At 41.6% G+C, this 24,724-nt stretch overlaps 1 protein-coding gene across 2 annotated transcripts in view; it reads left to right on the top strand.

Annotated features, from left to right (window-relative positions):
- The window catches only part of PIN1 (peptidylprolyl cis/trans isomerase, NIMA-interacting 1), a 46,730-nt gene extending 22,254 nt beyond the window's left edge, over nucleotides 1–24,476 (top strand). Inside the window, exons 1-4 of one of the 2 annotated variants that reach the window (XM_078680985.1) lie at nucleotides 5,716–5,903; nucleotides 17,842–18,042; nucleotides 22,470–22,580; nucleotides 23,466–24,476. In XM_078680985.1, the coding sequence (XP_078537111.1) occupies nucleotides 17,865–18,042; nucleotides 22,470–22,580; nucleotides 23,466–23,575 (399 nt within the window). In that variant the 5' untranslated portion in view covers nucleotides 5,716–5,903; nucleotides 17,842–17,864 and the 3' untranslated portion in view covers nucleotides 23,576–24,476. Of the gene's footprint in view, nucleotides 1–5,715; nucleotides 5,904–17,841; nucleotides 18,043–22,469; nucleotides 22,581–23,465 lie in introns of those variants that run through there. The other variant, XM_078680975.1, reaches the window with a different exon arrangement.
- The last annotated feature ends 248 nt before the right edge of the window (nucleotides 24,477–24,724 follow it).

Here is a 24,724-nt window from a genome sequence, read left to right as displayed (position 1 = left end):
TAGCAGTTGGGTTGTGATAGAGTGCCTGCGTTGCCTGCGTAAACCTGCCCCCAAACCCCATACTGTCCATTACCCTCCAAAGAAATCGCCATGAGACCCGGTCGAAGGCCTTTTCGGCGTCGAGTAATATAAGTGACATCGGGTCTCCAGCTACTTGGGCAGCGTCAAACAGAGTAATAACCCTCCGGACATGTTCAGTGGTCCCTTTCTTAGGTATAAAACCATGTTGCCATTTTGAAACAAGGAGTTCCACTACTCGAGATATTCTAGAGGCTAATACCTTGGAAAATATTTTGGAGTCGCAGTTGATGAGGGTTATTGGTCTGTAAGAGCTCATATCTAAAGGAGATTTATCCTTTTTTGGAAAGATAGAGATTCTAGCACTAGACCAGGAGGCTGGGGGTGAGACGCCGCTGAAGATGGAAGTTATTACCTCTAAAAATATGACCTTGATTTGGTCGGCAAAGATTTTGAAAAATTCGACGGGAATGCCATCAGGGCCAGAAGCTTTCCCATCAGGGAGGCACTTGAGGGCATCCAGAATTTCTTCCCATGTAGGGATGAGGTCTAATAATTCACTGTCTTCTAGGCTAAGCTTGCTTAATTCGACCTCGCTGAGATATCCAAGGATCTCTCTGTCTAGAACATCGGCCATGCCGCAATTTTCTTCCTTATATAGCTTAGCATAAAACTCGTGCCTAATACAGCTAGGATCAGTAACCTCAATACCTGAAGAAAGTCTAATTTTGTGAATTTCATTAGAGGTAATTTGTTGTCTCATCCGAACGGCTAAGTGATGTCCAATGCTGTCACTGCACTCATATGCCTTCTCCCTTGCCGCTGCCCATTTAGCCGCTATTTTTCCCATGAACACCGCCCCTATTTCCGCCTTAGCCAAAATTGTTTCTTGGTGGTCTGACTGACAATCTAGTCCTGCGTGAATTGTTTGGGTTAGCTTCATTTCTGTTTTTCTTAGTTTTTCTTGGAGATCTTTGACCTGGGCTTTTTCAGCCCTATTTCTTTTGGACAGAGAACCTAAGGGTCTCACCTCTAATCCCTGCCTTTAGAGTATCCCAGACTGTCATTTGGGAGGCAGAACCAATATTTATCTCCAGGAACTCCTGAATCCATCCTTGCATATGATTGATATAGCTAGGATCGTACAATAACGCTTTCTCGAAGCTCCATCTAGAAGCCTCTCTAGGTTGCCCAAATTCCCTTATGGAAAGAATGATAGGGTTATGATCGGACATAAAACGGGGTGCAATATCCATAGTATAACTGGTGGCTAATGATGCCGAAACAAAAAAGAATCTAATCTTACCAATACTTGGTGCGGGGCCGAGTAAAAAGTATACCCAGGTAGAGAAGGGTTTTTGCTCGCCCAGCTGTCTATCAGTCCGTGAGTTTGTATAAGGTTGGTTAGAGCTTGAAAGACTTGGGGTTTCCTTCCTTTATACCTCCAGGTTGTGTTAGCGTCCCAATTGCCAGGTAGATGAATATTGAAATCTCCACATAAAACTATCGGGGTGGGCCAATGTGCTAATTCGCTGGAGACTTGATTGATGGCCCCGGGGTCATCAGTGTTACTCCCGTATAGTGAGCAAAGAGTAAAAGAGATGTTATTGGGGAGTAAAATCTGAGTGACGGCCCACCTTCCTAGTGGGTCTGTTTTGGTTCGTGGATTACTGATAGCAAATTTCCTGTCAGTTAAAATTCCAACCCCCTTTGTTTTAGCTCCTTGCGTAGTGGCGCCCACTACTTTAAACCCTAATGTATTTAGCAGATGTATTTGGGACTGTTCTACATGGGTTTCCTGTAAACATATGTTTCCCCCAAGTGTTCGCAAGCCCATGGCCACTTTTTGTCTTTTTGATGCATCGTTCAAGCCACAAACGTTGACTGAGACCATTCGTAGTGGTTCTAGCATAGCCATCTAAAGAATACAACAGTGCCCATCTGAATTCCAAAGTAAAAAAAAACAAAAACTAGTCAAAGTTTGATGTGTGTGCGTATAGTAAGTACCTGTGTGTGCCTTTGGTAAACCTACCCCCCCCCCCCTTTGTGTGAGCAATCAGGCAAGGCCTGAATGATGGTGGTCAGTCATAAGCCGCTGCCGCCAGCCACACCATGCGCCAGAGAATGAGTAAGAATGCTTGACCATAAATTCAAGTGATCGGCCAACTAGAGTTACAGTCACCCCCAATTCCTTTTGTCTCCTTCTCCCCGCCTTTCCCCGCCAGAGGAATTAATTTCTAGAAAGAGGTAAAGGATGTGAGGGAAAAAAAAGAAAAAGGTAGATTAATAATGAGGAGAAAAAAAAACAGTATTATACACATAGTGTATGCGTACGTGGTCTAGGGTGCGGGTCAATGGATTTCTTTCTTTTCTATCTCTCTATAAAATAGGAGATAGCATCAGGTTAGCATCAAGTAACCAGTTAAATCGTTTTGTCAGTTTGCCCCTTTGTGTCCTTTCTTTAGTCTAATCTCTTCCAAGTACTCCTTGGCTTTGATCTCAGAAGTAAAGACCTTGGTAGTACCATGCAGGATAACCTTCAGCCTAGCCGGGTTCATGAGATACACCTCTGCACCTAGTTGTTGCAAGGGAGAGATCAGCTGCCGCAGATGCCATCTGCGCTCAACGGTCTGATGGCAAAAATCCGGTTTAGAAAAAAAAGTAATCCCATGAGCCCTTTTTTTTGAGTTGGGGCGAGCCTTGTCGTATACCAATTGTCTCAAGAGAAAGTTGCCAAAGTATACAAGGAAGACCCGGGGCTGACCTTCAGTCACGTTGCCGTTCTTGTGTTGCTTTTTCAGAAAAAAGGGAAACCTGTGAGCTCGCTGCACTTCGCGGTCCCAATCCCATCCAGAGTGTTCCGGGAAAGAATCTTGGAGTAGCTTGACAATGAACTGTCTGGGGTCTTCCCCCTCCTTTCCTTCTGGAATCCCCAGCAGGCGCAGGTTGTTGCGGCGTTGCCGATTTTCATTTTCTTCCATTTTCACCATTAGATCCATAAGGCACGCAGAATTGGAGTCAGTGGCCTGCTTGGTTGCCACTGCTTCAGTCTCCAAATGTTCAGTCCTGGCCTCGACCATACCCACTCTCTCGCTAATGTCTGTTCAGGTCTTGTTCAGCCGTCTGAGACCACCCTGTAGTTTTTTTGCTGCTTTTTTAGCTGCCCGATTTTCACCTCTCACCTCCTCCTGGAAGTCTTTAATCGAGGTAAGTATAGCGGCGAGTGAGGGTTCTAATGTCTCATTAGTTTTGGCTTGCAGTCTTCTCGGGCTACGCCCCTGTGATAGTGAGTGTGACATGGTCGGCTCATCTTTGTCTAAGTGATAAGACACCTGTGAGTCCGAGTAATCCCATTTAAGCGGACTCCTTCGTTTAGCCTTATTCCTTGGGTTTTTGGGGCGGACGATTGTACCAGTTTTATCACGGGAAGCCTCTCTTTCCTCTTCGCTAGTACTGTTAGTATTGCCTTCATCTTCTTCTTCTGTCTCCCCGTCCCCTGAAGAACTCGGAGTACTGTCTGATACCGAGTAAAAGGCCTCCTGACCGATCTCTGGGGTCCAAGGAGCAGTAGAGCCAGGAGGAACTTCCAGGTTTCGAATGGCAGCTTCCGTCTTTGTGGGGTGACCTCTGGTGTTCAGGTTCTCAAAGGGAGTACACAGGGAATAACCAATGTTTCCTACATCTGGTTCTAGGAATTCACCCTCGATAGGGAGTGGGGTTAAGAGAGGATTGAGAGGCTTAGAGGAGCCATGAATAAAGTCATGTTCTTCAATTGTAGTATGCAATGATAGAGAAGATTCTGTTAGGCTTTGCTGGTTGCATACCAGGATGGGGGGAGCTTCCAGGCTGGAAGGGGCATTACTGGGGTCCAGACTAATAGCGGGTATTTGATTAATGTCACCAATATCGCTGTTCTGTTGAGAAGGTTCTGTTAGGCATTGCTGGTTGCATATCAGGAGGGAGGGAGCCTCCAGGCTGGAAGGGGCATTACTGGGGTCCAGACTAATAGCGGGTATTTGATTAATGTCACCAATATCGCTATTCAGTTGAGAGGAGTCATCAGTTCTGTTAGGGCATTGCAAGTTTTTTATACTGTTTTTAACAGTGGCTGCCTGATTTTTGGCCGCTAGAAATATTTTGGCTGGAAGAGGGTGTGCCAAACTAGTATCTTTGTTGTCTCTGAAATCTTTACTAGAAGCCCCTGCCCCTGTCTGTCCAGTGTTTTTTTTTCGCCCCAATAGCCCCACTGACCTGTTTGGACTTGGTCTTGCTGGAGTCATCTCCTGCTGAGGAATCCTTTCATGCGGTAGGTGTCTTCACCTTTAAATTTTTTTTGCTCCCCCGAGAGCTCATCTTTCTTGTTCTGCTGCCAAAACTCGTTCCCTGCGATGCTCTATATTGCCCCCAAAATCCAAACAGCGTCGATAACACTGTGACCAGGACCAGCACCAGGACGCTAAAGCTCCGAAAAAGCACTTCCCTCCAAAAACGGAGCCTCTCTGTCTGTTTCACCGAGCGCTCCGTGGGCGTCTGTTTTAAGCCTGCGGCTGCTGCAGACAGACACCTCGGTGATTACAAGTGTTTTAAGCCCGGTGGAGAGAACCAGCAGATCTGCGTGGCAAATCTCCTTGCTGCAGCATCTCTCCGCCGCTCCAACGAGTGTCCTGAGCGATCCTGTGGCTCCGTAGAAGCCCTGCAGCAACCTTCGCCGCCTCGACCCTTGATGCACCCGGACCTGGGATCCCAGCATCACCGATCCGCAGGTCAGGTAGCCGATCACCTGAGGGTCCGGTGGCTAGCGTGGCGGCTGCGCACACAAGCTTACGCTGACTCCATCTTGCTCCTCGTACGATGAATGTGATTCTAATGTGACAGTTACTGCCTGGTAGCTGATGTGAGGGTGTTAATGAATAAACCTTATTTGTTCAACTCCACATTTTCTGGTGTATTTACAACTTTACATTGGCGACGAGGACGGGATGGAGTGAAAAGGAAGAGGAAGAACACCCTAACGTCAAGCTAAGTGGATGGACTTGTTTTAAAAAAAAAAAAAAAAAAAAAAAAATCATTTATGGTCTTTCTGGAAGGAGTAAATAAGAAATTTAATGAACAGCTCTTAAAGGAATTTAAAAGAAAAAAGGAAGCAAATATAAAAGAAAAAAGGAAGCAAATATCTGACGTTTTAACTAATATTGCACTTCCCCAGCGGCAGTAGATTTAAAAGAAGGAAAAGGGTTCCCCAGCGGCAGTTGGAAATTGCAGTGGAAGTGCTTGGTGAGACATGTGAAGCGTTATTTTAAATATAAGGGGAAAATAGTTATTTTATTCCTTCTCCAGCGGCTGTATTGTGTAAAGAGAAGTTTGTAATGTAGATACAATTTTACATTTCAAAAAGAATTTCATTTAAAGTGAATTGCGACTTCTCCAGCGGCAGTTTGTCTATTTTTGAATGGGAAGGAAAATAATCTTATCTGGAGAAACATGGTTGTAAACGTTTGAATGTCACTCGGTGAATGAGAAAGTTAAGGAGTTGTTGATTAATTACCGTTCTTGCTCGGCGAGGGAAAGCAATCCAGTGAGGCGAGTTCTTTCCTTGTCAGCGTTCATCTTGAAGTGATGACGTCGTAGCCAGAGGAATGGGAGTTGGCGAAGGGCACGTGTGAGCAACGAAAGAGTCCGAGCGTCTGCGCGCTCTCTGACAGGAGTTCAAAGGGCACGCATTTGAGTCAGAGCAGAAGCCTTTTCATCGTGAGGAAAGAGAAACGATCCGTCAGCGCTGTGGGAGCTTTGTGAAAATATAAAAGTGACAGCGTTTTTTTTTTTCTTTTCTTGTAAACTAGTTCATCGTTCTGGAAAGGAAGAGCAATGTTTGGCTGAAACTAAAGGTGAATTCATCTGCTGTGATATATTTAATGACTAAGTGTTCATCTACAAATCATTGATTTGTATAAAGGAAAAGAAAACTTACATTTTTGCTTAAAGTCTTATCTAAACTATGTAATAGGTATAGGTAATGTGCTTTGGGGCAAAAAAAAAAAAATTCACATCTTTTTCGGGAAGAAAGTAACTTTACATTTAGTTTAAAGGCTGTTAGAAGGTAAAAAAAAAAAAAAAGAGAAAAACGAACATTGAACTTAGTGCATGTTATCTTTAATTGTTTAGGTTATAAGCATGCAGAATGTAACAACTCCTCCGTTTTTCTTAAGTGATCCGGGTGAGCCTAGGGTGAAATGGAGCAAATGGAAAAAGATTTTTGCGCACTATGCGAGAGTTTGTGGTGCAAATTTAAGTGCTGAAAGAAAATACTCTTTATTAATGCATTGTCTTGGTGGGGAAGGGCAGGAGGTTCTAGAAAATGTGCCTGCTTTGTCCCATCAAGAACAGAGGGGGTTGGATGAATATGAGGTTTGTTTGTTGCAACTTGACAAACATTATTTGCCTCGTGTTAGTACCATAATGGAAAGATATCATTTTGGAAGAGAGCAAGGTAAGGAGGAGAATGTTGAGGAATATCTAACTGCTTTGAGAAAATTGGCTTCTACTTGCAAGTTTGGTCCAGCAAACAAAGAACGTTTGAGGGATCAACTAGTTTTGAAATGTAGAGAAGATAAAATCGGAGAGGAATTGTGGCTCAAAGATGAACCACCTCTGGAGGAAGTTGTAAGTATAGCCAAGAGGGTTGAACACATGATCAAATGTGTTGATGAATTGAAGCATGATAAAGGGAAGTCTGAGGAAAAGGTGGAAAAGTTAGAAGTAAGGGAGGATGTAACGCAGGTAAAGGAGGTGAAAGAAAGCAAGCCCTTATTAAATGATAAAGGTAAGGAGGAAGCTTCATCGTCGGGAGTTACTTGCTATAGATGTGGAAAAGCTGGTCATAAGGCGAATTCGAAGTTCTGTCCTGCGATGAGCTTTCTTTGTCATGGGTGTGGGGAAAAAGGGGCATTTTGTGAAGTTTTGCAAATCCAAGGAAAAGAAAAATGTAACCAAAGAAATTAAAGAAGTTATATGTCAAGTGAAGGTTAAAGAAGGAAAGGATCATCCGACAGATTTAGTCAAGATTGATGGAATTGATCTGGAAATTAAATTTGATTCTTGTGCACGCATAACAATTGTTTCTAAAGAGTTTTATGAGATGTTTAAAGGATAGAAACAAATTAAGCAAAATGGATGTATGTGCAGGAGGATATGGTGGTGCACCTATAAGCATGATGGGATATTTCAATGCTGCCATTGAATTCAGGGAAATAATTATTGTTGGAAAGGTCTATGTTTCAAAAGTGGGTGATTGTTTAATTGGGTGGCCTCATCAACGAATGTTAGGTGTCATACTCAATCCAAATGCTAATCCTCAGATCCAAATTCAGGAGGTTGTCTGGAAAATTATTTTATGGAGGAGTTTCCAAAACTTTTTCAATCTGTTTTAGGTCGACTGAAAGGCTATAAACATTGTATAAAATTAAAGAAAAATGCTGTTCCAGTGATTGCTAAAGTTAGGAGGATTCCAATAGCGGTGCAGGAAAAAGTGGAACAAGAATTGGAAAAATTACAAAAACAAGATATAATTACCGCTGTGGAGGCAACTGAATGGTTGGCCCCTATTGTTGTCGCAAGCAAACCCAATGGCGATATAAGATTATGCTGTGATTTGAGGTCTCTCAATAAGGAAGTTGTAGTGGACAAATTTCCTTTGCCCTATATTGAGGAGTTGCTATCATCTTTAGGGGATGCCAAAATTTTCACAACACTTGATTTAACACAGGCTTATCATCAGATCGAATTGACGCAGGATTCACAGGATCTTACGGCATTTATCACTCCGATGGGTGCTTTCAAGTATAAGAGGATGCCGTTTGGTCTTGTGTCTGCTGCGTCGGTTTTTCAACGTGTAATGGCATCTATTTTGAAGGGTATAAGAAATGTGAAATGTTATCGGGATGATTTGTTGATTTATGGTGTGAATCAAGAGGAACATGATAGAATTTTAAGAATGGTTCTTAAAAGATTAGAAAATGCGGGTTTGACTTTAAAATTTGAAAAATGTAAGTTTTCAGTCTCTGAAGTGAATTATTTAGGTCATACTATATCTGCAGTTGGTATTTCACCAAAGAAAGAGCTAGTTGATACAATAAGGAACTTAGTATCACCAAAGAATAAGGAGGAGACTGTTTCTTTTCTTGGCATGGTGGAATATTGTGGGAAGTTTCAGGAATTTAGTAAGACTGTGGGAATGAGAACTTTTGGGAAAAAATAAAGAATTTAAGTGGACAGATGTATGTCGGAGAGAGTTTGAGAGCATCAAGGAAGATTTAGTTGTAGCACCTGATTTAAAGGCATTTGTTCCTTTTGAAGAGACTTACGTGATCACTGATGCCAGTTCAAAAGGTTTGGGGGCAATTTTAAAGCAGAGAAGGAATGGACATGAGAAGCTCATTGCCTGTGCTTCAAGAAGTTTGAGAGGAGCGGAACTGAACTATTCAGTCATTGAAAAAGAGGCTTTGGCCATATTCTGGTCTTTAAATAAATTCAGAAATTTTCTGTGGGGTCAGAAGTTTATGGTTTGTTCTGATCATAAACCACTGAAGGAGATTTTCATGGTGAAAGGGTTGGATAATGTCTCTTCAAGGATCCGAAGATGGGTGATAGGTCTACAAGAATAATTCTGTTTCGAAATTGACTATATACCTGGTGTGGAGAATGTATCAGCGGACTGTCTTTCTCGTTTTGTTGATTGTTCTCTTGTGGTGAATAAAGAAGAATTGGATGGTGAAAGTGCGGTCAATGTTTGTGAAATTACCTCTGGGGTCATTCTTGAAGAGGAATGGTTGGAGGAGTGTAATAAAGATGGTGAGATTGATGGTGTGATTGTTTCTCTGACGAGCAATATTAATTTAAAAAAATCTGCCCAAGGTGTGGCATTTGGTCAAGGATGAGTTATCCTTGGAAAATGGTGTTCTTTTAAGAGGTTCTAAGTTAATACCTCCGAGTAGTTTGAGGAAAAGGTTGATTGAAGAGGCTCATCAAGGACATATGGGAATAGTGAAAACTAAAGAAAGGATTCGTTGTTCTTTTTGGTGGCCAGGGATGGATTTGGAAATTGAAAGGGAGGTGCGGGAATGTTTGCAGTGTAAGGTCAGTGATAAAATTTTAGTATCGCGCACTGCTCCAATGATCTTCCATGTGGAACATGGGAGGAAATTGCCATGGATATTGTGGGTCCTCTCTCAGGTGAGCATCGTACCCCCTATTTGATTGTAGTGATTGATCTTTATTCAAGGTGGGTTGAGATCTCTTCCGTTTCCGAGGTGACCTCTTCATCTGTCATTGATTTTTTTAAAGAAATGTTTAAAAGGGAGGGTTTTCCTAAATCCCTTTTGTCTGATAATGGTCCACAATTTTGCTCTGGTTTGATGTCGACTTTTTGTTGTCTTGTGGAATTAAGCATAAAAGATCTTCTGTCTATCACCCAGAGACAAATGGGACAGTAGAAAGATTTAATAGGGTGATAAAGGAGAATTTTCAGCTTTCAAGGGTGAATGGATTGGATTGGAAGGTAGAGTTGCAGAAGTGTATTTTGGCGCATAGGTTTTCACCACAGATGTCAACCAAGAAGACTCCATTTGAGCTTTTCAAAGGAAGAACTCCCAATACCAGTTTAAGTCCGGCATGGATGTTCTGGGGAAAGGGGATAAAGGATAATGGCATTGGTGAATGGAGAACGAGAGAGTTAGAGCTACGTCTGAAAAATAAAAAGTGTTTTGATGAAAGGAAAAGAGTGCAAGAAGGGAGAGTTGAGGTTGGAGATGAAGTAAAGGTCAAGGCTCCTGTAGGTGCTTTGTCATGGTCCAAGTACTCTTGTCCCATGAAGGTTATCAAATGTTTTAATAATTCTGTGAAGTTAGAGAATGGGAAAATATGGAATTTGAATCGTGTTGCTATATTTAAAAAATGCAATGCTGATATTGATACTGGTGCACATCGTTCTAACTCCTTTGATGCCACTATGGTACCTGCAATTAGATCAAGCTCACTTGTTAAGAAGGTACCTTCTTATCTCAGTGATTACACCTCCTAGAAAAGGGAAAATCTTTTCCATCATATGAGTTGATCTCTTTCTGCATTTTGTACCAAGCTGTAATTTTGATGCTTCATTATTTTGTTGTTTCATTTGTATTTTATTAGAAAGTTTTATCTTATTATAAGAGGATGTGTAGTATGCTCTTTATGTCTATCTTAGGCCCATACCATGGAATCTGGAATGTCTAGATGAATGTGATTCTAATGTGACAGTTACTGCCTGGTAGCTGATGGTGAGGGTGTTAATGAATAAACCTTAATTGTTCAACTCCACATTTTCTGGTGTATTTACAACTTTACACAGGGCAATGAGTTTCACTTGAAATTGCTTTGGAAGGATGAAAGGATGATGCAGCCCTGTTAGCAGTTTAACCTGTGACCTGATGGTTAAAAACAAGTACCTTGGCAATGACCGCTTAAATTGCAAAGCTAGACACCCGTTGTAGAGCAAGATATTTCCGTAGCAGGTGCATTCACCCACTATGTTCGACTTGGCTATATCTTCTCTAACAAGGTGGAACACACCAGTGTAGAACGATATTAAATCTGGAGAACTCGTAATTTGAGACAGAAGAATATAATGTGGCTCTAATCACCATGCTCTACACATTTGAATAAAAAGTTATACAATTGTAAACAAAAAATAAAATCTGAAACACTAGTTTGCCACAAATATTTTTCTGGAAAATATAATGTATCCTTCTTAGCTTTATACAACATACCAGCTGACCAGTCACTCCACATATTCATGTGGACACTGAGGCAAGGCATGTCTTTAGAAGTTGTAGTACTGCCTGCCAAATCTCATTTTGAAGTTGCCTGACAAATGGTTCACCGGTGACTTCTGCACAAAGTTTTAGTACAAACTGACAGCGCCATACTGTGTATGCTTGAGGAAAAGCTAAATCCAAATGTTTATGTGCACTTTAGAGGTTAGGTGTCGTGATCCGTTAGTCAAGAAATTGAGCTAGTTTTGTGATGGAATTGGTAACCTTTTAAAAGGACCATATTCCACAACAGTTGTATGAGATTCCAGGAGCCTGATGTGACCTGGCACTGGTATGACGGGGGAGGTGGGGGGAGTAAAGAAGTGACTCCAGAAGAAAGGTGTCCGGGTTACCACCACCTACCCGCAATAAGTACGCACTGCCCATTACACCTTGACCCCACTCACCTCTGTGTTGTGGACGTGTTGTTGCACTTAGCGCAGGTTAGCCTCCTCCCGGTGCTATTGCAGAGCAGGCATCTCTCCACAGCTACGTGCATCCCGGTGCAGCCCCGCTGCTCCCAGAGGGATCTCTGCCAGTCTTAGAAGCCATGATGGGCTGCTATCTGCACCTGTCACGTGGGCCTTTTTGTTGTCAAAGCATGACACCGCGGTTCCATCTGATGCCTACAGAGGGCTTCCAACAACCTCCATCCTCCTAAGAAATGTGAGTGGACATGGGCTGTTACGTTATGAGCAGCTGCCATTTTTAGAAGTGCCAGTTTTTAGTGGGAAAAATGTGTTATGTCCATGTTGTGTTTTGGGCCCTTTACTGTTGCTGTCACTAGGCATACCCACACAAGTGAGGTACCATTTTTCTCAGGAGATGTGGTAATAAAAAATAGTAGAACTTTTGTTATTGTGAATTGTATTTCTCTTCATTTGTGCCTTCCAAATGTAAAGTAGTGTGTGCAAAAGAAGATATTTTGATAAATACCCTATGAATCACATGGTAGTATGGGTATCAACATATTCAGAGATGTGCAAGTAACCAACCACTGGGACAAGCAAGCCAAAACTACCTCAAATAGTCAGAAAAGGCTGTGCACCGGGAGGGGTTGAATTGGGGTAGGGTCGTATCTGTGATGTTAAGGATGCCTCAGATTCTTCTGAGCTATTTTGTACTTACTTTCAGGCCTCTAATGCCATACTGGTTTATTATGCAATATGTGCAAAATTGCAGCCTCGATGAAGGTAATCAGTAATGTCATCAATGATGTCATTTGAGATGTCATATTAAATGTCATGCGGGATGCAATATGTGAGTTCGTAAGCCTGGCAGGGGAGCAAGTTCTAGTTATCTCTGCTTATTTTTTATCACACCTAACTATGCCGTGAAGATTAATCCCCCCCCCCCCCTCCCGCCTACATTTCCATTCTCACGAAATATTACAGTGGAAATCTCTTCTACACTTGGGGTTTGTCAAAGGTGATGAACAGCAACATTCTTCCATACAATGGTAATCTGACATTGCATATAACCAAATACCTACCTATCTGTAAGTCTTTAATACTGAGAAATAAAAATCCAATCTTAAATGCCTGACTGAGTCTAAAATGTGAATGTTTTCTTTGAAGAGATACGGAGGCAAATAGTTGAGGTAGGATTGTGTTAGTTTGAGCAAGTGGATCAATCTTTGGTGTTGATTGGAACACTACTTCCTGGTTTCCAAGCAGTTTAGCTGGAGACCAACTATGGACCCTAAAGATCAGTTTGTGAAATTTGATAGGTCACCATGAATGGCACACGCTGCTGCCTATCGCCTCATTAAGCTAAGAGGCTGTCTCTACCTGCTGAGGGACTTCAGGGCCTTGCTTCCAAAAGCTGGTATATCTAAAGTGCACCAGGCAGAAGTCTACTGCAGAGCCCTCAGCAGCTTGTGCTACTATACACTTCGAGCCACAATCTCTAATGTAAGTGCTTCGCTACTCTCACATAATGATGCTCTGTGTCCGGAGAGGGCACAGCAGAGCTACCGACGTGAGCTGCTTGGGTCCCTCCCCACCCCCTGTCCTACTATCTTCTCATGGGCATGCACCACTAAACTGGTACATCCAAAGTGCATTGGGCAAAGCCTTTTGCAACCTGCTCTTCTGACTGGTAATAACTACAAACCTGATCAGAAGTGTCTAGCACAAGCCAAGACTAATGCAGAGGTTCCCCTCTTTCGTGAGCCCACAACACCGTGTTGTGCTACTGTTTGTGCACCGCCTCCTGCACCACTTAGCTGACCGCCACCCCCACCAGACAAAGCAAATGCTGGTACGCCCAGACTTTTTGTGTGCAAAGCAATCTGAATAACCCAGAATCCCTCACAACCTGGGCATGTATATTCTAAACCACAATCGGTTCTGTCGGGTAGACCACAATTTCTTTGTAATTTTCTTTTATATTTAAAAAGATGATTGAAATATACAAGAAAGATAAACACCCACAGAAGGACGGATAGTGTATATTATCAATATGAGCAAAACGTTACTGTATATTATTCATACAACGGATCAACTCTGACATACCGCGTTTGACATTTATTGCTACGTCCTGGCGCGAGTCTTGTCAGATTCATACTGACCACACAACATTATCAATTAACTTCTCATATGAACCACCTCAGTTAATCTGGCTTTGAGTGTTGTGATTCTCCTCGACATTCAGTTATCGGTCCTATTCCATAGATTATGTCCAGATGGATGATGCCACTGGTGCCTCTCACATTTAGGCCCCTCTAACTCGTCAGTTGGGAGTCTGGCCATTTTTCTAATATCCAGCTGTCCTACACAACTCCTGTCCTGATGAAGACCCACCTTTGACCTCCTAAACTTAGGCTGTTTGGTAGGGTCGAAAGTTTTCTTGTCCATCCATGTCTGGGAATGCCCTTCTAGCACAGAATCTATAGAATCATTAAGCTAAGGGCGATTTTGCTTAATTTGAAATTGGACCTATTTTCGCTATGTTTTTGTTGTAAATGTGTACATTATTATGTCACCCTTGTGTTTACATACACATTTTGTCGCTTTTGCTCTATAACCACTATGATCACTCACATGCGCCGTTTTTATCAATTGAATTACCAGACAGCCTTTTGTTAATTTTGTTTTGTTGTGGTAATTGTTGATCCGTTGTATGAATAATTGGAAAAGATACAGTAAAATTTTGATAATATACACTATCAGTCCTTCTGTGTGTTTCTTTCTTGTGTATTTCAATCATCTTTTTAAATGAATAAAAAAAAAAGAAAATGCAAAGAAATTGTCGTCTACCCGACAGATCTGATTGTTGTTTATAGTAGGATTTTTTTAAGTGGCCTCAGGATGTTGCTCCTTAAGGCTGGTACATACAAAGTGCAACAGACCAAATTCAGTCAAGGCAAAGTCCTCCGGAGGCTGTTTTTCAGACAGCTCAGAGCTGCAGTCCCTAACAAACGTGGTTTACAACACCCAGATTGATGCTCTGGGGTGGCGGGGGCTCTCCCTTGTGAACCGACACCACCCGGCCATCTGGTTGGGTCACATGCCTGCCTCATGCACACTGTCCACCTACAGGGCCTTCCCCTCCTTGTCTATACCACTCGGGACCTATGTTATTGAGTTGCCACAGCCGGCACCTCGGTATCTGGTTAACTATCTATATGATGACATACTTCACTGTACACGGGCAGTCGCCTATCCTACCTTGATATCTCCGCGTTTATCATTAACCCCTTCTGCGCTCATGACTAGCTCAGCTCGTCATGAGTTACGACGCTCATACGCTTATGACGAGCTGAGCTTGTCATGTAACGCGGCTTTTAAAAGAAACGCAGCGCACAGCGGGAAAACCGCTAGCGCGCATGCGGTTAAACAGTCTATTGTGTCCTCTATCCCCTTTCTGATCTCCAGGGCAGTTACTATCCCAACTGCAGAAACCAGGGCACTAGCTACCCATCCTCCAGCTCCAAAGGGGCCACCACTACATCTATCAGGAGCAACCCTGTTACTGAGCCACCCTTAGCCATCAGCCACCCATTGACAGCTCACCATTCAAATGAACTCATGAGAGCAAACCTAGCATTGTTCTCCTCCAGTACTGTCATTAAAGCATTTAAACTGCAGCACGTATATCAGTCTTTCTTCATTTTAATTGTATAGCCACTGCAGTCATGGGACCAACTACAAGGGGTCCCACACTCTACAACCCAAGAGCAACAATTCTTGATAAGCCTCTTGTGTGGTGTTTTATCCATCCATCCCAGTGGGAGACTTTGGGTTATTTTCAAATGCATTATGGGGGGGGGGGGAGAAACTAAGTGGATAGTACACATTCGCTTCAGTGCCTGTATATACGCTGATAGCAAGTGTTTGGTGAGAGTCCCCAGTCGGCTTAGATGCCGGCGCTGAAGTACCGACGGACAGAGCGGTGCTTCACTCTTTCCCTGAGCCGCTGCCAGGTGGGGTGAGGCTTTTATGTCTTGCAAGTTATGTGAACGACACAACTTGTTAAGAAGGAGACAAGGCCCTGTCACCTAGATGCTTCAGATGACAAATGCACTTATCTTGGTAATATGTTCTCGTCACTATTTTTTGCACATATTATAATTTTGCTTTTGCAGTAGCAGTTAGTTGAATTGTAAAGGTCCTGAAGAAAGCAAGGACACAACTGTCCCCTGGTTGCTGAAACATGTAGACCTGGTTCCATCTATAGGCAGTATATACTTTTAAACTGTCCTTATGAAAACTCTTTTATCTTTGGTGGAGTGAGTATCACCTGAATAAAGTCTGTTCTGTACTCCCTCATCCAAATTTTAACACACTTCGTTTTTTGTATTATTATTTAAACTCACCTTTATCACTGCACTGCATCAGTTGCCCCACATTTTTTCACTCATTCAAGCAAAGGAGTGATATACCATACTACCGGTTCTCTCTACTGAAGAAATCAATTTACACCTTGATTTTTTTTCTTTTTGAGAATGACCTGCTTTGGTAGATGGCGATGGAAGAAACCCAAATGATGAAGGGCGGTTCCGAGTGGTGACTGGGTATCTTTGACCATCCACTTGGCTGTCATAGAAACCCCCTTTTTTGTACTGGGTTCATTGCAGTTTTTGTAAGCGTTTTTCACACACATCATTTGTTTTAGAGACCCTCTGGTATTTTGTTGTTATGAGAGTCACCGGAGACCATTGAGCATGTCGGCTGACTTGAGAGTTCAAGAGGAAATTAACTGTTTAGTATGTTAGGCTGGAGTATGGTAGGCAGAAGTATGCCAGATGGTTGGATAGTAAAGCTAGCAGTAGGTGTGATGTTCGCAAATCGCATATTTGCGATAGAAGAAGGTGCATAGGAAGAGGAGAATGAGTGGCTATTGAAGGATTTAGAGAAGATTTAGAACAGGCATCTCCAACCAATCCATCCAGATACCAGTAGCTTCCCTGACACCTTCAAAGTAGGTCACAGCCTTGAGTTCAATTAAATAAAGCCTGGGATACATTTTTCTTTTAAGGTTGAGTAAAGTCTGTGCTTACTTACTTTACATTTACTGTACATTCACATCATGCTGCTTATAGCGCAGACTGATAATAAGCAGTGCTAAGTCAGATTTATGGGCCAAGCTGAGCTGTGGGGGTGAAGAACTGAAGTATTTAACCCTTCAGTAAAGGATTGAACAAAAATAGTTTCTGAATGCGTTAGAATGAGAGAAAAATAAAGTTACCTTAATGATGAACTCTTCATTTGAATTTTTACCCATTTCAGAGTGCTGCTTTTACAAAAGGGAGGTCTCAAGCTCTTAGTAGCCAGTAGACACTGTGTGGTATTTATAACTGAAAAATAGTAATTTTTTAAAATGGGAGAAGTTAAAAATGGAGAAAATCTTTTCTCTAAAACATTAAGCATTAATGTCTTTCTCCACTTTTAATGAAGACAAATACCCCCTACTGTTTTATGAAGCCTGGTTTATTCATTTAAAATTAATCCCTTTTAAACCACTTTATTTTTCTGACCTTAATATGGCACCATGCCTACATGCCACTGGGGGCAAGATGCTTGGTGTTTGGAAATGTGACACTTGGAAATAGGAGAACATTTATATTACGTTTATGGAACCCACATAAACAAAGTTAACTCTTCAGTTTAATTTTCTCGATTTATAGTGCCATATTTATAAGTCATACAGCTATTATTTTAAGCTGAAGAATTGTGAAGTGCCAACATTTTGTCCAGACTCTGCACATTTTTCCTAGCACTTTTCTGCAGTTCAAAGGTCTCCCATTTGTGTTATACATGTAAGGTGCAACATACGATGAAAGGTATGTCCTGTGCCACAAGTACATAATGACAGTCTGTCACTCTCACACATACATCCAATTCATACGCACACATGGTCATAACATCCCCCCCCCCCCCCCCCAAGACCACGCTCTCACTGAACACATATGGAAGCCCTGTCATAGTACCCCTTTTCAAAGTGTTTTGTTCAAACCATAGCATCAGACTCTCTGGACATTAGGTTTAAAGCCAATTAATGGTTTGATGTTGGGGCATCTGATAACTATGCCAGAGTTGCTTAGCCTTCAGTAACTCGCAATGATTTTCACTGTTCTAAGTCGGTCTCACTACAGAAAAGGTTGGAGACCCCTGATGGGGAATATTGTGGGAATATGAAGACTGTGAGTCTCCTTTGGTGTCCATGAATGGCTCACCATTCACTTGTTGCAGTGGCGGTGCACACTTGCAGATTAATACACATTTCAGCCATTTGCAGTAGGAGAAAGAAATTCTTTTGTTGACTGACTCCAAAATGCAATTGTCATCTTCATCCAGCTGTGGCTGATGCTACTGAGTTCAAGCTTGTTTTTGTTAATATTTTGCCCTTCACGTGAACTCAAGTCAGATGAGTAGTTACATTATCTAATTCAATATCTGATCATTTTAAAGATGTTAGTTTTTTTATAAGTGAATGCTACAATTTGTTTTCACGTTAAATCCTTTTTCTTTTTGAGGCCGTGTGTATTACTTCAACCACATGACCAACGCTAGCCAGTGGGAAAGACCCAGTGGCTGTGGCAAAATGGACCAGGGTGAGCCAACCAAAGTCCGCTGTTCGCATCTTTTGGTGAAACACAATCAGTCCAGGCGACCCTCATCGTGGAGGCAGGACAAGATAACTCGCAGTAAAGAAGAAGCTTTGGAGCACATTAATGGTATGTTCTTAAGAGAGAGGACCTTGCCCCTCCCCCCTCAAAACAGTCTATTCCATTTCTAAATGAGCTGTTATTGAAACATGTATGTGACTTTTGAGAATTTGATGATGGCACTTTGAGAAGCAGCTTGTTCTTTAAACAGTCTTTCAACTATCTGTGAAGATTACTTATCCAAATAATCCCAGTACTGGTCTACTGCTAACAAAAGATATATTATTCAGTGATGTCAGGGTTTTTTCTGAACCTATCCAACTAGGGCTTTTCAGGATTTGAATGGCATGTGTTCGTGTGATGTGTGAATTTTGATTGATTACTCGAGGCATGTCAGGAATTTCATATTTTTTTTTCTTCCATGGATCATTTAATTTGACTCTGAACTTTAGGTGGTTTTTCCTAATGCAGTTTCTAAACCCTGCTGATTATACCTCAGATATCAGCTCTGCTAAAAAGCACAACCATTGTAGTGCAAGGTTACCATATTTACCACTTTACTACATCGCCTGCTACATAGAGTGCAGATGCGTGAAATTGGAATAAAAAAAATGATTCACTTGTATGCTTAAATGTAAATACTTCTAAAATTAAGCTTAATGTATGTATCCAATATAAAATATGGATTAAAACTTCAACAGGAACTTCTATCCGGAAAGTGCTAGCTGAACCATAATTGCAATGCAAATGTATTCTAATTAAAAGATAACCGGTCAGAGTTTTATTACAGATGGGGGTTCTAATCATTTTAGAAATGTAGGCTCTTCGAGATAGTCTACAGTGTTTAGTAAGAGGTAATTTAGATTTGTAGTTGAGCCTGTTCCTCACACCTATTTTCAGACGTTGGGATGGATTACAAAAAGCATTTACTTCAGCTGATAACTATGCTATGAGCCAGGAAGAAGGAAAGATTAATCCCACAGCAACACCGTCTCAAAGTCCTGACCTAGTCTGTCACTCTATAGCACACAATGGTTCGTCATTTCTTTCAAATGTTTGGAAGGGCATCCACTTTCAACAAGAAAACTGAAGATCTAACATTTTTATGGATACCTCTCTTCTGGAATGATGTACTGACCGGTACAACCATCGTGTTTAGGGAACTTGGACAGCAAGTGAGAGGTTTACCACATCAACCTGCTGGAACTAAAAGCAGTCTGCTTGGCTTCTGTAATACTTGCTCATCTTTCAAGATTTAAAGTACCTTTTTTATTCAGACAGAGCACAACAATGTACGGTCTGAACTAACAAGGAGGGATATATTCCAGACCACTCTTCTTAAAAGTTCAAATGATCTGGAATTGTCTCAGATCTAGCGTTTTACACATGGCTGTTTGCCTCTGAGGTGTTCAAAATGCAACGGGTAGACTCAAAGTGTTGTCTCATGGAAACCTTGAGTAGGTTCTCAACAACTAAGTACTGTAAAACAGCTTTTGCAATTGGACTTTCTACAGTTAGACCTATTTGCAGAAACAGAACATGTCCATACTTCGCCTCCAGGGACTGTCATCCAGGATATAAAGGAAGTGCCGTTTAGATGTATTGTTTAGGGAAATGTGTTTACATATTTCCTCTAATCCTTTGGGTCTCATCGGCACTGATCAAGCCTTCCCACTGTTATGCCCGGATAATCCTCGTATCCTGGAAGTGGCTATGCACAAGCAGCTCCTGTGAAGACTGGTTCTCCTTCACGTTCTGGAGCCCTGATTCTGCATCCCAGCCTCTCATTGTTGAACTTGGTGGCCTAGCTCTTGAGCTTGCATAATACAGGCATTTGAACTTGCGACATGACTTGTGGGGTCTACTGGAAGGGGTGATTCACCATTCCACCAGAACTTAATACTTTCAAATGGAAGAGGTTCTGCATATAGGCATTCCAAATAACTATGATCCTTCCGGATACCAAGAAGAAAAGCTGCTTCCTGGTCTTACATTTGGTGAGATCTGGGCTGCCTTTATCTCTGTTAATGTACACCTCGCAGCTATTATTACCTATAGGTAATCTCCAACAATAGTGACAGATTTCTTAGTGGGTAAAAGAAAAGTGTTTCCTCTTTAGATCTCCATCTCGGGAGTTTAGGATAGTATTTTCTAACCTGATGGGCCCACCACGTAAGCCTACACCTAAGGCTCCTCTGCAACATGTGACTTGGAAAGCTGCTTTTCTAGTGACTATAGCCTCTGCTCATGGCAGACAACCATTGGAACTTATCTGCCCATAGGCGTTATAGTTTTCCATGTCAGACCATTTCTTTGCCAACTTTGTTTCCGAAACCTTCATTCACTGTGGAAAGTGTTCTTAATACTTATGATGTTAGGCAATCTGAACTCTCCTTTGTAAATTTGTCTCGTTGGAATGGTTGTAGCAAGTAGAAAGTCTCTTAATTTCAAGGTTAATTGTTTGTAGTGCCTTACTGAAATATCAATTAGCAAATTAATCTGTGCCTAACAGATGTAAATCCCAGTCTACGAAGGTTAAAGCTGATACATCTCAGAAATGTGTAAAGGCATCACTTGAAGGCCTGTCCATACATTTACAAAACTCTTTTTTCGATCTGTACTTCACGGCGGATAGCCTGGTAAGACTGACTTTAGCAAAACTTTTTGATTGCCTTTTTTTACCCCTTTCATTCTTGCATTTAGTTTAGTTGGGAGAATAGCTGTAATCAATCATCCTCTGCAGTGCTGAAGGTTCTAAAGAACCTATGGACTCATGACGGAACGGTTCCGTCATGAGCACAGGCCAACTGACTCATGATGGAACCGTTCCGTCATGAGCACCGAAGGGGTTAGGGAACAAGTTTTGTTCCTTTGACCTTCAATTTTGTCAGTATATTGATTTATTTTTTTATTTTTAATTATTAAATGTTTGGTAGAGGTGCATGGGTATGTCACCTTGGTAAAGTATGGCGAGGGTGAAGGAGGCCCAACCGTCGCCATTGACCACAAAAAGACTGGACCTAGATTATGAAAAGCCTTTGCTGAACAGCAGAAATATACCTAGGAAATATCCTAGGTTGTTAATGCAGCCATAAGGCCTTGTGCATTCCAGGCGAAGGCTTGCAGACAAGTGCTCCACACTCTTATGTTATTTGTCTTATAACTTCTAGCGTGTAGGGATAGTACCATGCTGCTTATGTTAGGCTGTTGAGCAAATCCATAGTGAGATTGTTTGATGCTTGGGACGGAGTGGGTCGAGTTTCTTTAAACCATGCTGAGTATGCAGGTGCAGTGCATGAACTACTGTGTGAGTCATGCTGCCTGGGGCTCACTCATTCAACACTTGTAAATTGTGCCTGCACAAGGCTTTTTCTCATTTGTAAAATTCGGCGCATGCGAACAGCTAGGCAGCCCTCACACCCCTGGGAATGACTGCTTCCTACAACCAGAATGGAAACAACATTCAGAACAATGAAAACAAGTTAATTTGATGCAAAGAACTGTTAACAAAAATCATGCCCAGCTATTGTAGATCTGGCAACTTAAACAAACTAGCATTGGCATAGCCAATAGGTCTTGCTTTTTGGACCCTATAAGTACTTAGTTATGCAGCAGAATATCCTTTGTGCAACAACACCAACTGTTGCATGGCTAAACACTTATAAAGTCCCAAATGCGAGACCTATTGGCTATCCCAATGCTTGCTGTATGGTGCTCCAAGAACCACTTGATGTGTTCTTTGCAGAAAGATGCTTGTCTACAATGCTGTTTTCAACGAAAACTACCCTACTCCCGCAGTGCCCACTCATTTGGACATTATTTACAGCCTGCATTGAATGAAACCACTTATTCAATGCTCCTTTATTGCACAAAGTACCAAAAAGCAACTTTGTCAAGCCCTCTATTGGAAACACACGACTGGCTGTCAAACGCCAAAAGTAAATGTGTGTTTTTATACATCTACAACTAATTCATAAACTTGTTTGTGTTTGACTTGAGTGGTATTCTGTGCTTCCTAATTTATTTACGGGGCAAAGTAGCTGTGCTCTCTTGATGTTACGGAGCGGTTCTACGCTATGTTACATTGTTAGCCTACTTACTGCATCACCAATCTATGTCTAATGTTTGATATAATGGAATAGGTTTGACTTTATCCAATGCCTCCGCCATTCTTTGTTGCTTAAGTGTCTGGTTTAAAATTATGCATGCCTGTACAATAGTCTCAACAAATTAATTAAATGTTGTTTGTCTTAACACCTTTATGGTTTCTGTAATTACAATAGTTTGTGTCCTCGTTTAGTGACGCATTATGTTTGTGAGCTTGTGTGCATAGTCTATTAGTATCTACACCTCTAGGATATTCATTTTTGCTATCTTTTTTTCTTTTCAATTTTCACCACCAATTTTCGCATTTCTGAATGTCACAGCAGTGGTAACTGCCTTCTGTATTAAGGGTGCTCATTTTTTAATGCTTGCTACTTTCTTTGCCTTAACAGGTTACATTCAGAAAATTAAATCTGGAGACGAGGACTTTGAAGCGCTGGCATCCCAGTTCAGTGATTGCAGCTCGGCAAAGGCAGGCGGTGACTTGGGGCACTTTGAGAGAGGTAGGACATGTTCCTGTCTGTAGCATCCCTGACCAATGCATGCAGGTTGATGTGGAATGAAGGGTTGCATACCAGGATACTGGATTATGACAATCTTGTGAAGCATGGGCATGTCTCAATTTGCTAAAATCAAATTGTGCGCTTTAAAGGCTGCTGCGCCTGCTCGGACATGCTGGTAACATTGACAAACCTTGTCAAGTATACTCTGTCGAATATTTTGAATAAAGCCTGACAATTTGAGAACCTAGGCCAACATTGGCTAAGAGCTGTGAAAGCCCTGGGCTTTTAACTTGCAAGTGCCCCCATAATATCTTGAAGGAAATTGTGTCCCACTTACCAGGACGTTCTTTGCCCCTAGTCCACTCTGGCATGCTGTAATCTTCGAGCTGACGAATCTAGCAGTTTTGAATGCACTGTTAGCTTACATTTATCTTTAGGAAGATCATTGATACCGCTCGGAAAATAAACACATATATACAAAGCAATACGATAATACTTAACATAGCAGGCTGCAACTGTGCTCTCACCCTTCTTTACTTTACAGCAAAGGAAGATGTAAGTGCTTGAATAATTTTGAACCGATATGGGGCATTCCTTTGTTTTTAGTTTGACATTACAGATTGGGTGGAAGTTTTGTGGGCGTGGGATGGGTCACCAATTTTCAAATAGTTCTTCACCATAGTTTTTCAGAAGGCGTCTAGTACCAGCCACTTTCTGGGCTGTGGACTGACGCTTGGTAAAGGTGGTTTATTAACCATCTTTTTTCTTTAACTATAAGCTTTTTGGTTTCTGTAATTTAGACTGGGTAATTTTAAGCTGGTGAAACTTTTGGATTGCAACTTTAAACCTGGCTGGGGAACTAACCTTTTTTTTATTTTTATTCAGGACACATGCAGAAACCATTTGAAGATGCGTCTTTTGCACTGAGGCCTGGTGAGATGAGCGGACCAGTGTTTTCCGATTCTGGCATCCACATAATTTTACGCACAGAATGACAAACCTGTTTGGGAATGACCTCATGGGTGAGGGAGAGCAGTAGGATGCAATACCTGGTGGGGATTAAAAATAAACTGTATTCTCCCGATGAGCCTTCAGTCCAATACTTCATTTCACGTACCACCCTCCATGGTGTCCCAATAAATTATTATTCACCTTCTTAGAAGTGCATGGATAGCCAAGGATTAAAAAAAAACGAAAACTGAACGAACCTTGCATAAAGGTGGGTGCTTTTTCTTGCAGTATAAAACGTTAATCTTGGCCGTTAACCTGCATCCTCTTCAAGTTGACCAGCCCTCCTCAACAAATATAAAAAGTGAATTGTGGAAAGCTGAATATGTCTGTTTAAAAATAAAGAAAGCTCACTTAAGTAGCGAACAAGTAATCATTCTGTTTGCTTATGTTTTACAGTGATCAAGGAGCTTTGTCTAGGTCTCACAATTGTGACACATTCGCATGTTATCAGAGGACTGGTGGCGCATCAAATACTCCTTGCCACCCTTTTTTCATGAGTTGATCCCAAAAGCAATTTGCAGATTTTTTTCCCCACCAGACTTCGAGGCTGGTACTCTTTAGTTAATAATAAAAAAATGCTGTTCCCATGTTTTACTTTTTTTTTTAATATATAGTTTGAACAGCCTTTGTACGTCCATCACACGTTTGCTATATGGGTAGGTTTTCACCCTGGATGTGCATATCTATTGGAGCAGGTTGTGAATATCTTTTGCAACAGTACTTTTCAGTGCTTCCTTGCCCATTATGTTAAAGCTACAGTGTTTGCAGTGGTTCACTGATTTGCAGACTGCTTAAGAAATGGAATTACTTTTTTTTTTTTGTCCCCCCCTCCCCCTTCTGAAAGTTGTTCAAGTTATATGACAATAAAATGTTTTGTCGGCTGTATTTAATGTAGATTTTGTGTACTCTTTTCTCTCACAGGGGTGCAGCTTGTGTTATTTTGCAGGATTTGGTCAGTAGCATTCTCATCTGCCCCACTGCTAAAAGGAGGCGGTCTTTTCAGGGGTGATTGCCAACTACCTGCTCATATGCTAATGGCGCAGTTTATAGATCATGTGCATTAGTCTTGGCAAAACTGAATAAGGGGTTTTCACATGAAACCTGGCTTACTAACATAACATTACATATATGAA

The sequence above is a fragment of the Lissotriton helveticus genome, chromosome 1_1 (genome assembly GCF_964261635.1).
Source record: "Lissotriton helveticus chromosome 1_1, aLisHel1.1, whole genome shotgun sequence".
Lineage (NCBI taxonomy): Eukaryota > Metazoa > Chordata > Amphibia > Caudata > Salamandridae > Lissotriton > Lissotriton helveticus.
The sequence above is the reverse complement of the archived record's forward strand: the minus strand, read 5'-3'. Positions and strand labels throughout refer to the sequence as shown.